The sequence below is a fragment of the Mustela nivalis genome (genome assembly GCF_964662115.1).
Source record: "Mustela nivalis genome assembly, chromosome: 11".
Classification (NCBI taxonomy): domain Eukaryota; kingdom Metazoa; phylum Chordata; class Mammalia; order Carnivora; family Mustelidae; genus Mustela; species Mustela nivalis.
This window is the reverse complement of record NC_139030.1, coordinates 37170474-37184266: the sequence shown is the minus strand read 5'-3', so window position 1 is coordinate 37184266 and position 13793 is coordinate 37170474. Positions and strand designations below refer to the sequence as shown.

At 37.6% G+C, this 13793-nt stretch overlaps 1 protein-coding gene and 1 long non-coding RNA gene across 4 annotated transcripts in view; one reads left to right on the top strand and one right to left on the bottom strand.

Moving 5' to 3' along the window:
* The window catches only part of LOC309844049, a 27773-nt gene extending 13980 nt beyond the window's left edge, over nt 1-13793 (bottom strand). The window contains exons 1-3 of one of the 2 annotated variants that reach the window (XR_014300459.1): nt 13704-13793; nt 12410-12440; nt 8956-10787 (exon numbers count right to left, since the gene is read on the bottom strand). This is a non-coding gene — a long non-coding RNA (uncharacterized lncRNA). Of the gene's footprint in view, nt 1-8955; nt 10788-12409; nt 12441-13703 lie in introns of those variants that run through there. The other variant, XR_014300458.1, reaches the window with a different exon arrangement.
* The window catches only part of NUP35 (nucleoporin 35), a 40211-nt gene continuing 34497 nt past the window's right edge, over nt 8080-13793 (top strand). Inside the window, exons 1-2 of one of the 2 annotated variants that reach the window (XM_082690190.1) lie at nt 8080-8169; nt 12716-12806. Coding sequence is in view for 1 of the 2 variants with exons in the window: in XM_082690189.1 (XP_082546315.1) it covers nt 13366-13405 (40 nt within the window). In the remaining variant the exon portion in view is untranslated. Of the gene's footprint in view, nt 8170-12715; nt 12807-13287; nt 13406-13793 lie in introns of those variants that run through there. The other variant, XM_082690189.1, reaches the window with a different exon arrangement.

Sequence of the window (13793 nt, the reverse complement as noted above, 5' to 3'; positions counted from 1 at the left end):
TTAGTCATTTTGGACCTTTACTTGTTTTCTGCTTTTGTGAAATATATGTTCACATCACAGGATAACACAATCTGATGGGCTTCTAACACAGAGTGTACTAGCTTTCCCTTATTCTGTAACACAGAGTAAACTAGTCCTTCCCTAGTCCATAGCACAGAATATACCAGTCCTCTCCCAGTCAATAGCATGAGGTATGCCAGTCTTCCCCCATCTATACGATAGTCGCTTGAATTATTTTTACTATAAATGAGAAAATGTTAATTGCACAACATAATTCATTAGTTAAATGAACACACAGATATTCAAACAAAAAAAGTTTCTTGTTATTAATGTTAGAACTTGATTTTCTCTTTACAAAACCTCATTGGGGCACCTGATGGGCTCAGTTGGTTAAGCATCTGACTCTTGATTTTGGCTCAGGTTATGATCTGTGCCATGAGATCAAGCCCCCCATAGCGTTCTGCATTCAGTGCAGATTCTGCTTAAGATTCTCTCTGTCCCTCTCTCTCTGCCCCTCCTCTGCACTTGCCCTCTCACTCTCTCTCTCTAAATAAATAAAACCTTAAAAAAAATAAGAACCTTATATATTGTAACCTAATGTAAGCATAGAAATAATGCTCTCAACAAATGCTCTTAATAAGTATTGGTTTCTTAGTACTCCTGGGGTATGCTTAGTACTACATATATAAATACTGTTCAAAGCTCAGAACATGTCTAAAGACACTTCTCATGTTTGTAAGTGTATTTTGTGGGGTAAGAGTTCAGTATAACTGTAGGCAATATATGAAAATAATGAAAAGACCTAGAAGCTGTTGGGAAGTTGCTGGATAAGAGACAAGTTTAGGAATTAAGTCAGAATGTCAGGTGACAGTTACTGTATGTTCCAGTGAAGGTGCAGGGTGCAAGAAGCTGAAAAGCTGTAATTAGGAAAATCTATATAATGGGAGAAATTTTGAGGTTCTCTTCTAAAATTTATCAATAATTAAGTTATGATCAGGAAGATAATATTAACTACTATTTATGGAACATTTGACATAGATTTTAAAGCAGTCATAATAGTGTTTCAGAGAGCAGTTATAAACATAACTGAAACAAATGAAAAACTTAGAATGCCTCCGCAAAGAAATAGAAAGTGTCATCAGAAAAATAGAAGGTGTAACTAATAATTAAATGGAAATTTTAGAACTGAGAGATATGCACAATAAAAATCTCAGGAGATGGGCTCAACCGTATAATGGAGGAAATAGAAGAATCAGTGTGCTGGAAGACAGAATGATAAAAATCACTTACTCTGAGCACAGAGAAAATAAGTTAAAAAAAAAAGAACAGAGTTCATACAATGACAACAAAAATTTAATACTATAGAAAAACGTGTGAGACATAACTAAAACAGTGCTGAAAGGGAAATTTATAGGAGAAATGAAGTACATACGTTAGAGAAAAGGAATAGCCTCAAATCAATAATCTAAGCCCTTACTTCAAGAAGCTAGAAAAAGAAAAGCAGAATAAGTGCAAGTAACAGAAGGATGAAAGAAAAGAAATCAATGAAACTGAAAACGGAAAAATAATAGAGAAAATCAATAATTTAAAAGACCGGTAAAATTAACAAAGCACTTATAAAGACTGACAAAGAAAAAAGAGAGAAGATACAAATTACCAATATCAGGAGTTAAATGGAATATCGAACTGCAGACACCAAAAGGACAGGAGATACTATGAACAACTCTACACATATAAACTTGGCAACTTAGACAAAATCGACCACCTCCTTGAAAAGCACAAACTACCACAACTCTCCCAACATGACTAGATCATTTGAGTAAGTCTATAAACCATTTGGGAAATTGAATTAGCAATTTAAAAGCTGCTGAAAAGAGAAGTCTCTCAGACCAGATTTTCTTTCTTTTCTTTTCTTTCTTTTTTTTTTTTTTAAGATTTTAAAATTTATTTTTGTGAGAGAGAAAGAGAGAGAGTGTGTGAGAGAAAAAGTGCAAGACGGGGGAAGGGCTGCGGGAGAAGCAGACTCCCTGGGCTGAGGAAGAAGCATTGAGCCTGATGCAAGACTCTTCCAGACTTGATCCCAGGACTCTGGGATCACGACCTGAGCCAAAGGCAGATGCTTAACCAATTGAGCCACCCAGATGCCACCCCCCAAGATCAGATTTTCTTATAAAACGTCACTGGAGAATTCTACTGAGTGTTTAAAAAGGAATAACAATAACTCTACACAATTTCCTCCAGAAAATAGAAGAGGAGAGAAAACTTCCCAATTCATCTTATGGAGCTAGTATTAGTCCCATACCAAAACCAGATAAGGACAGTGGACAAAAAAGAAAGAAAACTACAGCCAATATCACTCCTGAAATATAAATCCAAAAATCCTTGACAAAATATTAGCAAATAGCATTCAGCTATATAAAAAATGAATTATATACCATGATGGAGTGGGGTTTATTTCAGGTATGCAAACCTGGTTGAACATTTGAAAGTCAATCAGTATATTCCACCAGATTACCAGGCAAAGAAGAAAAATCACATGATCATGTCAGTCAGTGCAGAAAAAGTATTTGACAAACTTCAACACCAACTCAGCATCCTCCCAGAAAAATTAAAAAAAAAAAAAAGGAGGATCTTCTCCACTTGATAAAGAGGAACTACAAAAAATCTATAGCTGGGGCGCCGAGGTGGCTCAGTGGGTTGGGCCTCTGTCTTCGGCTCTGGTCATGATCTCGGGGTCCTGGGATCGAGCCCCGCATCGGGCTCTCTGCTCAGTGAGAGCCTTCCCCTTCTCTCTCTGCCTGCCTCTCTACCTAGTTGTGATCTCTCTTTGTCAAATAAATAAATAAAATCTTTAAAAAAAAAATCTATAGCTAACATACTTAATGGTGAAAGTCCGCATGCTGCTGCTTCTTCTTTTTTAAAAAATTGGCAACAAGGCAAGGATGTGCATTCTCACCACTCTTCTTCAATATATTGCTTCAATTTCTACCCAGTGCAATAAATCAAGAAAAGGAAATAAAATGTTTACAGATCAGAGAATAGAGAAGAAATAAGTCTTCATTTAGCAGATAGTACTGCTGTCTACATAAAAAATTCCAAAGAATCTACAAAAATAGTAGAATAAGTTAAAGTTCAGCAAGGTTGTAGCATACCAGATAAATATATAAAATTAACTGTATTTCTACATACTAGCAATGAACTAGTTACCAAATTTTGGTTATCAAAATTTAAAAGGCAATACCATTTATAATCACTCAAAAAAAAAAAAAGAGAGAGAGAGACAGACAGACAGACAGACAGAGACAGAGAGACTTAGACATAAATGTAAAAAATATGTATAGGACTTTATGCTCAAAATCTCAGAATGCAGATGAAAGAAATTGAATATCTAAATAAATGGAGAAATGTACTACGTTCATTGATTGGAAGATTCACCATAGTAAAGATGTCAATTTTCCCCAGGTTGATATACAGGTTTTGTGTAATTCTTATCAAAATCTTAGCAAGCATATTTATAGATATAAATAAGATTACTCTAAAATGTATATGGAAAGGCAAAGAACAAGAATAGCTACAACAATTCTGAAAAAGAATAATGTATGCTTATTTTATAGTGATAGCAGTACTTATCATATAGCCATAAGACTTACCTTACAACTATAGAACAGTAATCAAGATTGTGTGGTATTGGCAGAGAGAAAGACACATTGATCAATGGAACAAAAAAGAACAGAGAACCCTGGAAATAGACCTACATAAACACACTTAATTGACTTTTAACAAAGTACTTTAAATAAAAAGTTGAAAAGGAAAAAAAAAGTTGAAAAGGTAAGCTATAGAGTAGAAGTAAATATTTGCAAACCATATACCCAACAAAAGACTAGTATACAGAATATATAAAGAACTCTTAAAAGTCAGTAGAAAAAAATCCATGAAATTAGAAAATGGGCAAAAGATATAAAGAGACATTTTACTGAAGAGGATATACATATGGTAAATAAGCACACAATAAGATGTTCAACATCATTAGCCATCAGGGAACTACAAGTTAGAACCACAGTGAAATATCATTACAACCCTATCGGAATGGTTAAAATAAAAAAGTGACCACATAAATTCTGGCAGGGATGTGAAGAAACTGGATCACTTACATGTTGCTGGTGGAACTGTAAAATGGTCCAGCCACTCTGGAAAACACTTTGCCAGTTTCTCAAAAAGCTAAACATGCAACTACTGCAAGATCTCGAAACTATAATCCTGGTCATTTTCCTCGAGAAAGACAATGTTGGTTAGCACAAAAACCTGTACATGAATGTTTAGTGCAGCTTTATTTGTAATAGCCCAAACTGGAAACAACCTAGATGTTCTTCAGTGAACAAATGGTGAACTATCATACCATGGGGGTAGTGCTTCCATACCATGGAACACTATGAAGCAATAAAACGAAATGAACGGCTGACACCAAAGACAACCTGGGGGAACTTCCTAAGGGTTATGCTGAGTGAAAAGCCAATCCTCACATGTTGCTCACTGCATTCATTGATATAACATTCTCAAAATGACAAAATGATAGAAACAGAGAACAGATTAGTGGTTGGCAGAGATAAAGAAGTTGGCAGCAGAGGGAAGTGGCTGTGGTTATAAAAGGGCAACATAATAGTTCCTCCTGGAACTGGAAATATCTTGTGTCTTGATGTATAAATGTTCAATATCCTGGTTGTGACATTGTACTATAGTTTGGCAAATGTTACCATTGGGGTAAACTGGGTACAGAATATATGGGAACTCTCTGCATTACTTTTTACAACTTCCTGTAAATATGCAAATATTTCAAAATTAAAAATTTCATTTAAAGAACATTAACAAAAAGCCAGAGTACCTGTTCTCATGGAGTGTACAATCTAGCTGGGGAATAAATATTATTTCAAACATGAAGTGTGATCTTGTCTAGTTTTACAGGAAAGCTCTCCTAACTTTTTTGAGATCAGTTGTAAAAGCTAAGTAGGTGTTAACTTACTGAGGGGGAGTGAATTGTTGGAGATTTTCCAAAACCAAAGGAAGAACACATGTAAAGACCCAGGAAGGGGAAGAAGCATGGTACATTAATGGAAAGGAGGCTGAGTGGCCAGAGCAGTGCACAAGACGAGATGAGATAGTGTCTGACGAAGCTGAGCCATTATGCCAGTCAAGTAGAAGCTTGTAAGCAAGCACCTTTCAGATTTTGGTCTTTTGGAGCAGTGGAAACACCTGAAAGACTTTAAGCAGGAGAGCAACTTGCTCAGAATATTGTTTTAAAAAGGCATGGACGGGACTGGAAGAGATTATGCTGAGTGAAATAAGTCAAGCAGAGAGAGAGTCAGTTATCATATGGTTTCACTTTTCTATGGAGCATAACAAATAGCATGGAGAACAAGGGGAGATGGAGAGGAGAAGGGAGTTGAGGGAAATTGGAAGGGGAGGTGAACCATGAGAGACTATGGACCCTGAAAAACCACCTGAAGGTTTTGAAGGGGTGGGGGGGTGGGAGGTTGGGGGAACCAGGTGGTGGGTATTAGAGAGGGCACGAATTGCATGGAGCACTGAGTGTGGTGCAAAAACAATGAATAGTGTTATGCTGAAAAGAAATAAATTTTTTAAAAAAAGGCTACTCTCAATGCATTGTGGAGAATGGATTAGGGAAGAAAAGCAAGAGCAGTTGGGAAGCTAAGTCCAGTATCAGATGATAAAACTGGGATTTGGTTACAGCAGTAAAAACTGAAAGAAGTGGGGGCACCTGGGTGGCTCAGTGGGTTAAGCCTCTGCCTTCTGCTCAGGTCATGATCCCAGAGTCCTGGGAATGAGCCCCGCATCAGGCTCTCTGCTCAGCAGGGAGCCTGCTTCCCCCCACTTTCTCTCTGCCTGCCTCTCTGCTTACTTGTGATCTGTCTGTCAATAAATAAATAAAATCTTTAAAAAAAAAAAAAAGAAGTGGATATATTTGAAAGGCAAAATTCATAGGCCCTGACACTGGATTGGTGTTGGAAAGAGGTTGTCAAGACCATTCCAAGGTTTCAGGATTTTCCAGCAAGATAGCTGGTGGTGTCTTTCTCTGAGATAAATACTCATGTTTTACAGAAAAGATCTTGAGTTCGTGTTTTTATATTTGATTTTGGGGTGCCTTTGAAATACCTAGGTGCAGATGTCATAGAGGCAATTGGATATATAAATTTGGACCCCAGAGAATGATCTGGGTTGATGGTATGAATTGAAAGTTGCTGAGGGAATGGACACAGACAGGTGACATCACACAGGGAAGGAGTTTTGAGTAAGGCCAGACCACAAGGGGACACTGGGTGGCTCAGTTGGTTAAGTGTCTGCCTTCAGCTCAGGTCATGATCCTGGGTTCTGGGATCAAGCCCCCTGGGATCAGGCACCCTGCTCTTCGAGGAATCTGCCTCTCCTTCTGCTCCTTCCCCTATTCCTGCTTTCTCTCTTCTCAAATAAATAAAATATTTTTAAAAAATCAGACTACAAGATTGAAACTTGGGGAACAAAAACATTTAAAGGCTGGATCGAGAAGGATGAGTCAAGAAAAGCAACTTAGCCACATGCTCTGAGAGGTAGGAGGAAAGCCAAGAGAGTATAATATGAAAGAAACTAAGGAGAATTTCAAAGAGTATTTAAAGTGAAGTAATGTTGTTGAGATTTATTTAAGATGAAGACTGAAAATGTCTTGGGTTCAGTTTCATGGAGTTCTTTGGTGACCCTGGCAAGAGCTGTTTAGTGGGCTAATGGGGAAAGAAGCCTAATTAGTGTATTAAAATCTGTGTAATAAGAACATTAGGATAAATTTCAGTTATTGAATATATATCTTATATATATATCATTAGGTATTACATATGAGGTAATTACTATTATTTCCACTATTCAGATAAGAGAGCTAACTTTTAGAGATTTTAATATCACATACTATTATTTAAAATCAAGATTTGCTCCTGTCCTTAACGAAATGCTGGTTCTCTAATTGAAGACACTGTCAAGTAAGAAAAGATTTATTTTTCCATTGATATTTTTTGCTCACAGTTTTTTTTTTTTTTTTTACATAAACTGGGGCAAAATGTATGACCTTCAAACATCTTACAATTTAGGCTTATTGAATTAAAAAAAGAATTTAATTAGGGAAAATGTCAAACATTGTAGAGAATAGCATAATCAATTACCCACCCGTAATTATCATCCCACGGCTTTTCTTGTTTAAAGGATACCTTTAGCCATTACGCTCCTTCCCTGCTCTTGCCCTCACTGCCAGACAAAGTTGCCTGCTATAAACTTACACACAGCTTTCAAATATCTGATTAAATCTACATGATAGTTCAAACATAAAAGCAGGGAATAAAACTGCAACTGAAAGTTTACATGAGTTTTTGAAAAATACACCTTATTTTTCACAGCAAATTTCCCACATGCCCTCTGCCCGTTTTGCCCTCCCCACCTCTCCCACCAGAACGGTATATTTGTTATGACTGGTGAACGTTCAGTGGTACATCATTATCACCTAAAAGCCATCATTTATATTAGGGTTCACTCTTCCTGTTGTATATTCTATAGCTTGAAATAAATTTGTAATGACATGTATCCACTATTATGTATTATACAGGGTAGCTTCACTGCCCTCAAAGTCCTCTGTGTTGCACCTATTCATCCCTCTATTTCAACGTTATGTAAATTTTGATATTACTCTTGCACTTCCAACAGATGCAAGGAACCATTTAATTGATTTAAAAACAACAGATGAACCAGCTAAACTGATGTTTTCTGACATTTGACTACTTCCTTTCTGCCAGTTGTTTACTGTAATGAAATGATAAGACAAAACCCTTACATTCCTAAATTTAATAGTTTATTTCTAATTTATAAAGACATGACTTTAGTGGTTATTTATAGAAATCAGATAATGCAAATAGTAACTAATAGATTTGTATCTTTCTAGACATGTTCCCTACATCTTAAACATCACAAAAGTCTCTTGGAGATCACTTGTCCTTGGGCCCTATGAAGTCATGGTTCCTCTGTGTGCTTCATGTGACATCACAATCTAAGTGATCAGCAGACCATGCTACACCAGCCACCAAAGGCTGAGATGAAAACATGAGTGATAAGATGCTTCCTCTCTTTGCTTTCTTTCTAAAGGTGATAAACTGTCCTATTCTTAAAGTTTTCCTAAGGGTGGATATCTTTTTTTCTTCATTTTAATTTAAAACAGTTGTTTGTTTTTATTTTTAGAATAGACCGAGTGTGGAGCTCCATTGGCGCAATAGGTTAGTGCGTGGTACTTATACAGAATAGACCAAGTGTGGGGCTTTTAGGAGAATGACCTTATGCTTACATATAAATTCTGCATATTGATAAACATGAGTAGGTACTGAGGACTGAGTATATATGATGTATACAAAAGCAGTTTGGCTGTGAAAGTATCAAATATATTGAACATAAATTTTGAGATTTCCCATATTTACTTCTAAAAAATTTGTTTTGACTTTAGAAGAAAGTTGAAATACACATAATGCCCCAGTTCCCCACCCAAGGGTTTCAGGGGTCACTGGGAGGTGTGGCAGTCCGTAGACAGTTTAGGGTACAAGAGTCTGAGTTAGTGGATCTCATATTCTTCCCATTTTTTTTCCCCACCAGAGCAGTTCTGTTGTATGTAGTAAGTATCTGCACAATACTTTGTTTAAAGAAAGGGTTCCTCATACCAATTTGAATATCAGTAGTCTACAAAAATAGTACTTTGATGAAGTCTTATGTCATCAGAGGGCAGACCTCAGGGAACCATGAATCCAGAATAGAAGTAGGGAATAGGTGTTCTACTTTCTGTGAAATTTTATTTAGTATGTTTAGAAAGGAAAGCAAGAAAACAAGTATTGGAATTAAGATAGCAATATTCATGTATAGAAGAATATAGTGACACATGCAATATTGTTAATTATTATAGTTTAATAAGAAATATAAAAAAGTAAAATCATGCCATACCAGTCATTTAAGATAATCCAAGTTATGATAATTTCAATTTATCAAAAAAGGTTAATTCAAACTATAATGCAAATTTATGATTTAAAAATCTGAAATCTTACAAAATTGTATCAAAATGTCAGATGATTAACCTTTATTTAATGTTTATTTAGAGCTCATTCATCATTTACTCTTTTAATATATTTCTCATTTAACTTTTCTAATATATATTTACTGAAAATTGATGGAAATACAGAAAAGAAAAAGTTGTGATCCCTATCTTCGAAAAAATCCATCTATAGGGTGGGGCTGAAAAGAAAACTTACAAAACAAGTATCTTATAGAAAATGAGTTGGAGAAATAATGTATTGGACATTCTGAAAAGGAATGATGACTGAGGGCTGGCACGGCTGGGGCAAACTTCATGGTGGAAGAGAGGCTTGGGTTGCTACTTGCATAAAGAACAGGATTTCGTAAATTGGGATGGAAAGTAAAGAGAGACTTCTGTGATCAAGGAATAAAGTGCAAATATCTTTCACAAGAGTTTGAAGTTTTGCCAAGGGAGAATTGACTTAAGAAGTTTAGAGTATAAGGACCTGGTTTTTGAAGCCAGAGTTCTCAATCACCTTGAGGTGAAATTAGGATTACAATATGTATTCCCTTTAAGGGTGCCTATTGCAACCTCTAAAAGAGATGCTCCTACCCTCCTGTCTCAGGCTGCTTTGTCTGTTATGAGAGAATACCATAGACTGGGTGACTTATAGAACAGACATTTATTTCTCATAGTTGTGGAGGCTGGGAAGTCTGCAATCAAGGCACTAGCAGATTTGGTGTCTGGTGAGGAGCTGCTTCATGGTTCACAGATCACAGTTTGTTCACTATATCCTCACAAGGCAGAGGTGGGCATGGGGAGCTCTATGGGGTTCTTCTTATAAGACAAGGATTCTTATCTATGAGGGCTCCATCCCATGACCTGATCACTTCTCAATGGTTCACTTCCAAAAAACCATCAGGTTGAGGGTTAGGATTTCAACATTTGAATTTGGTGGGAAGAAAAACTTTCAGTCTATAGTATCTCACACTCTGAGATTCTGGTTTTCCCTTTTCTTTTTTCCCCAGGTGAGAATGTATGTATTGGTTGGTATGTGTTGCACATGTGAAGCTTATGGATTTGAGGATAAGGAGGCTACTGTAGGGAATAAGAAGTCAGAGCTTTTGAAGATCTGGGTGAAATGTACAAAGAAGAGAGTACTGGGTAGTGGTATGTTAGATTTGGTGGGAGAGAACTGAAGGTAAGGAGATGTTAAGTGTTGACTACAATTGCCTAAGAATTGAGGAGGCAGAAAAAATAAGAGTGAATATTTGATGGCAGGGAAAGTGGAAACCAGAAAAAAGCAAAGTGGACCAGGCACCTTATTAAGCATAACCACCTTTTTAAGTATTGTTTCTATTTTACAGAAAATAAAATCCGAAGATATTCAATACAAATCCAAGTAATAATATAGGATTTAAGTGAGCAAGTTGGGCTCTGAATTCAAGTCTGTTTGACCTTAAATTCTGCTTTAACATGTTACAATTTTAATTTTGGGTTTTTAAGAAACTAAAAAAAAAAAAAAAGGGACAGGTGGAATGGGGCTGGTTTTAGGGGTAAGATGAGTTCGTTTTTGAGGTTTGATATGCTGGTAGATTTTTCAGAAGCATCTAGAAAAGGGGCACCTGGGTGGCTCAGTCGTTAAGTGTCTGCCTTTGGCTCAGGTCATGATCCCAGGGTCTAGCGGCTTCCCCTCCTTGTGCTCTCTCTGTCAAATAAATAAATAAACTCTTAAAAAAAAAAAGCAAAGAAAAGTAGCATTTGGCCTTAGAGAGTGGTGGGGCATTAACTGCCAGATGAGAAGAGAGGCAGGACCAAGTTTTGACTAACAATAATAATTCCAGGTTAGAATGAAATGGAATCAGGTACAGAAAAGTTAGGGAAAGAGGAGAAAGTTTTAAGGAGAAATAGGAAGTGTAGCATCACTAAAATAGGAAAAAACACTTGTGTTGAGGGAAATATTGTCAGAGCTTTTAAATACTGCAGATGTCAAAGAAATGGAGAAAGAGTTGGGGTCAGTGGTTTCAAAAGACTATTTACACAGGGGCCAGTGTGTAATGAATTAACAACCAAGATGGCGACATTAGGGAAAAAGATCATCTACTAAAGTCTGTACACCTTTCTTTTGAAATCTTAAAAAAAAAAAAAAAAAAAAAAGAATGTGAGTGAAATTAGTGCATGGTATCTAGGAGGAACAAAGTCTAGAGAAGGTTTTTTGATAGGGCAAACTGGGCATCTTTATAACTTGATAAGGAAAGAGCCAGATGAAAGGGTAGAAGATTGAAATGCAAGTGAAGAAGGGAAAATGAATTTTTCTTAAAAAACAAAATACAAAAAAACCCAAGTTTTTAATTGGAATAATAAATAACACCTATAATCAACCGCTAAAAAGTTATATAGAATAAGTTAAAGGCCATTCTTAAGCACTCCAATCTACAACCCCCTCTCCTACTGCATCTTCCCTGTTAACAGGTTAGTACAAATGTTTTCCAACCTTTTCCTTTATTTAAGTAAGCATTCTCCCACACCTTTGCATATGTACCCAGATATTCTTTTAAAGAAATAAGGTAAAACGATTTCATATCCCTTCTTTCAGAATATCAATTATGTAGATTTTTCTCGGTCAATACACACACTCATCAAATTCATCTTATACTTTTTAACATAATGTTCTTTGGTTTGGCTAGATCACAATTTATACAGAAATTCCTTCATTTATGAACCCTTCTTGGTACCTTCATTCTAAAAAGGGAACTGGTGGGTGTGTTGGGCTGAATGATAGCCCCTGAAGGTATCTTCACTCTAATCTCTGGAACCTATGAATGTTACCTTACATGGCAAAAGTGCTTTGCAGATATGACTTTCGACTTACTCCAGTATAACTGGATATTGAAGTTAGGAGATTATCCTGGATTATCTCAGTGGAACCTAAATATAATCACAAATGTCCTTACAAGAGGAAGGCACAGGGATAGTTTACTACGGAAGAAGTGCATGTGACACCTGAAGCAGAGAGAAGCAGTGTCAGGGAGACAGAAGATGCTATGCCACTGGCTTTGAAGGGGGAAGAAGGAGCTACCAGCCCAAGGAAAAAGATTTTCCCCTGGAGCCTCCAGAAGAAACCAATCTTGCTGACACCTTGGTTATGCCCCCATAAGACTCATTTCAAATTTGTGGCCTCAGAACTATAAAAGTATATTTTTATTGGTTTAAGCCGCCAAATTTGTCCTAATGTGGTATGGCCTCATCTGAACTTAGTAACATCTACAAAGTCCTTATTTACAAATAAGGCCACATAAATAAGTACTGAAGGTTAGACATTGAACATACCTTCTTGAGGGACACAATTCAACCCATACACCTGTTAAAAAAAAAAAAGTAAATTGGTTTTAAGTTTGGTTTCTGGGAACTTGCCAGAAATTAAGTGAAGCTGGAATTTTTATTGCCTCACTCAATTACAATATTCTTGCTGGATGTGCGATTTCAGGAAATCCCAGAGGAAAACAGGGAGGGAGGATGGGTGGATATTTAGAGGACAATGAGTTTGTTATGGAGCACAGAGCATCTTAAAATACATACATATAGCATATCATTTTCATAAAGTTAACAAAACTAAATATATTTTTGCACATACAGATCTAGAATGTGAGTGTGTTTGACGTATATTTGAAGACCCTCTAAAGAAAAGCAGCAAAGTGGTGGGAAGACAGAAGGAGCACATAGTGTGGTAGGTTCACGTGTGTTCATTATTAGCCTACATTTTAAAAAATCTTTTCTATGTATTAAAATGTAATAAAACAGCATATGCATTATGCTTAAATTGTGCCTCTATAACAACGTTTCTGGTTACTAAGCCAGAAATCAGTACTGAAGAGCGGCACCACCTGCTTCATCAAGGTAATTCTTCCAGGTGTAACTTGGAAAAGCTGACAGATGACACGGCACTGGGTAAATTCACGCTGATTATAAAACCATGAGTAAAAGAACTTGTGCTTCCATGAAAGTCAAGCACCACTTCAGGAGGCGCACAGCGCCCGCAAAAGCATTCCCAGAACCATCGTTACCACCGTGCTACATCACGCTCCCCGCTAAAATCTTGTTGGAAACGCACAGCGCGCGCAGACACTCGCCCCATTCCAAAATGACGGCTGCGGCGTCCACAATACACGGACTGCGCAAGTCCGGAAGTTACGCAACCTCATAAGGCAGCGCGCCCTTACCCGTGGGGAGTTTCCGCCATTTTTGAAAATCGAGAAGGTCTGGGGCCAAGTGTAGTTACTGCTGCGATGGCAGCCTTTGCTGTGGAACCCCAGGCGCCCACGTTGGGTGAGTGAAAAACTGTTTTTCTCGCTGGTGGCTGAGATCCACGCTGTAGATCTGGGAGCAAGCAAGACTAAAAGCCAGTAGTCATCAGCCTCTTTGCCAGTTTCAGTCGCGGGGACGAGCGCCTAGTTCACCCCCCCAAATTTCTAGTTGTCCCTTTGCTCAGGGCGTCGCCACGCTGCAGCCAGCGATGCGGCTCCGGGAAGCTGCGGGCTCTGCGTAGGGTGTGGAAATGACTGTCGAGTGGTTACTACGCCGTTTTGTTACCCCCACACGCGGGTCGCGCTCGACCTGCCCGTACCTGAGTCCCTCCGGGTGCTGGGGACGCGATGCTGGCTTCCCCGATCCGGGGAGGCTTCGGTGGGAAGGAACTGACCGGCGTACACGTGGG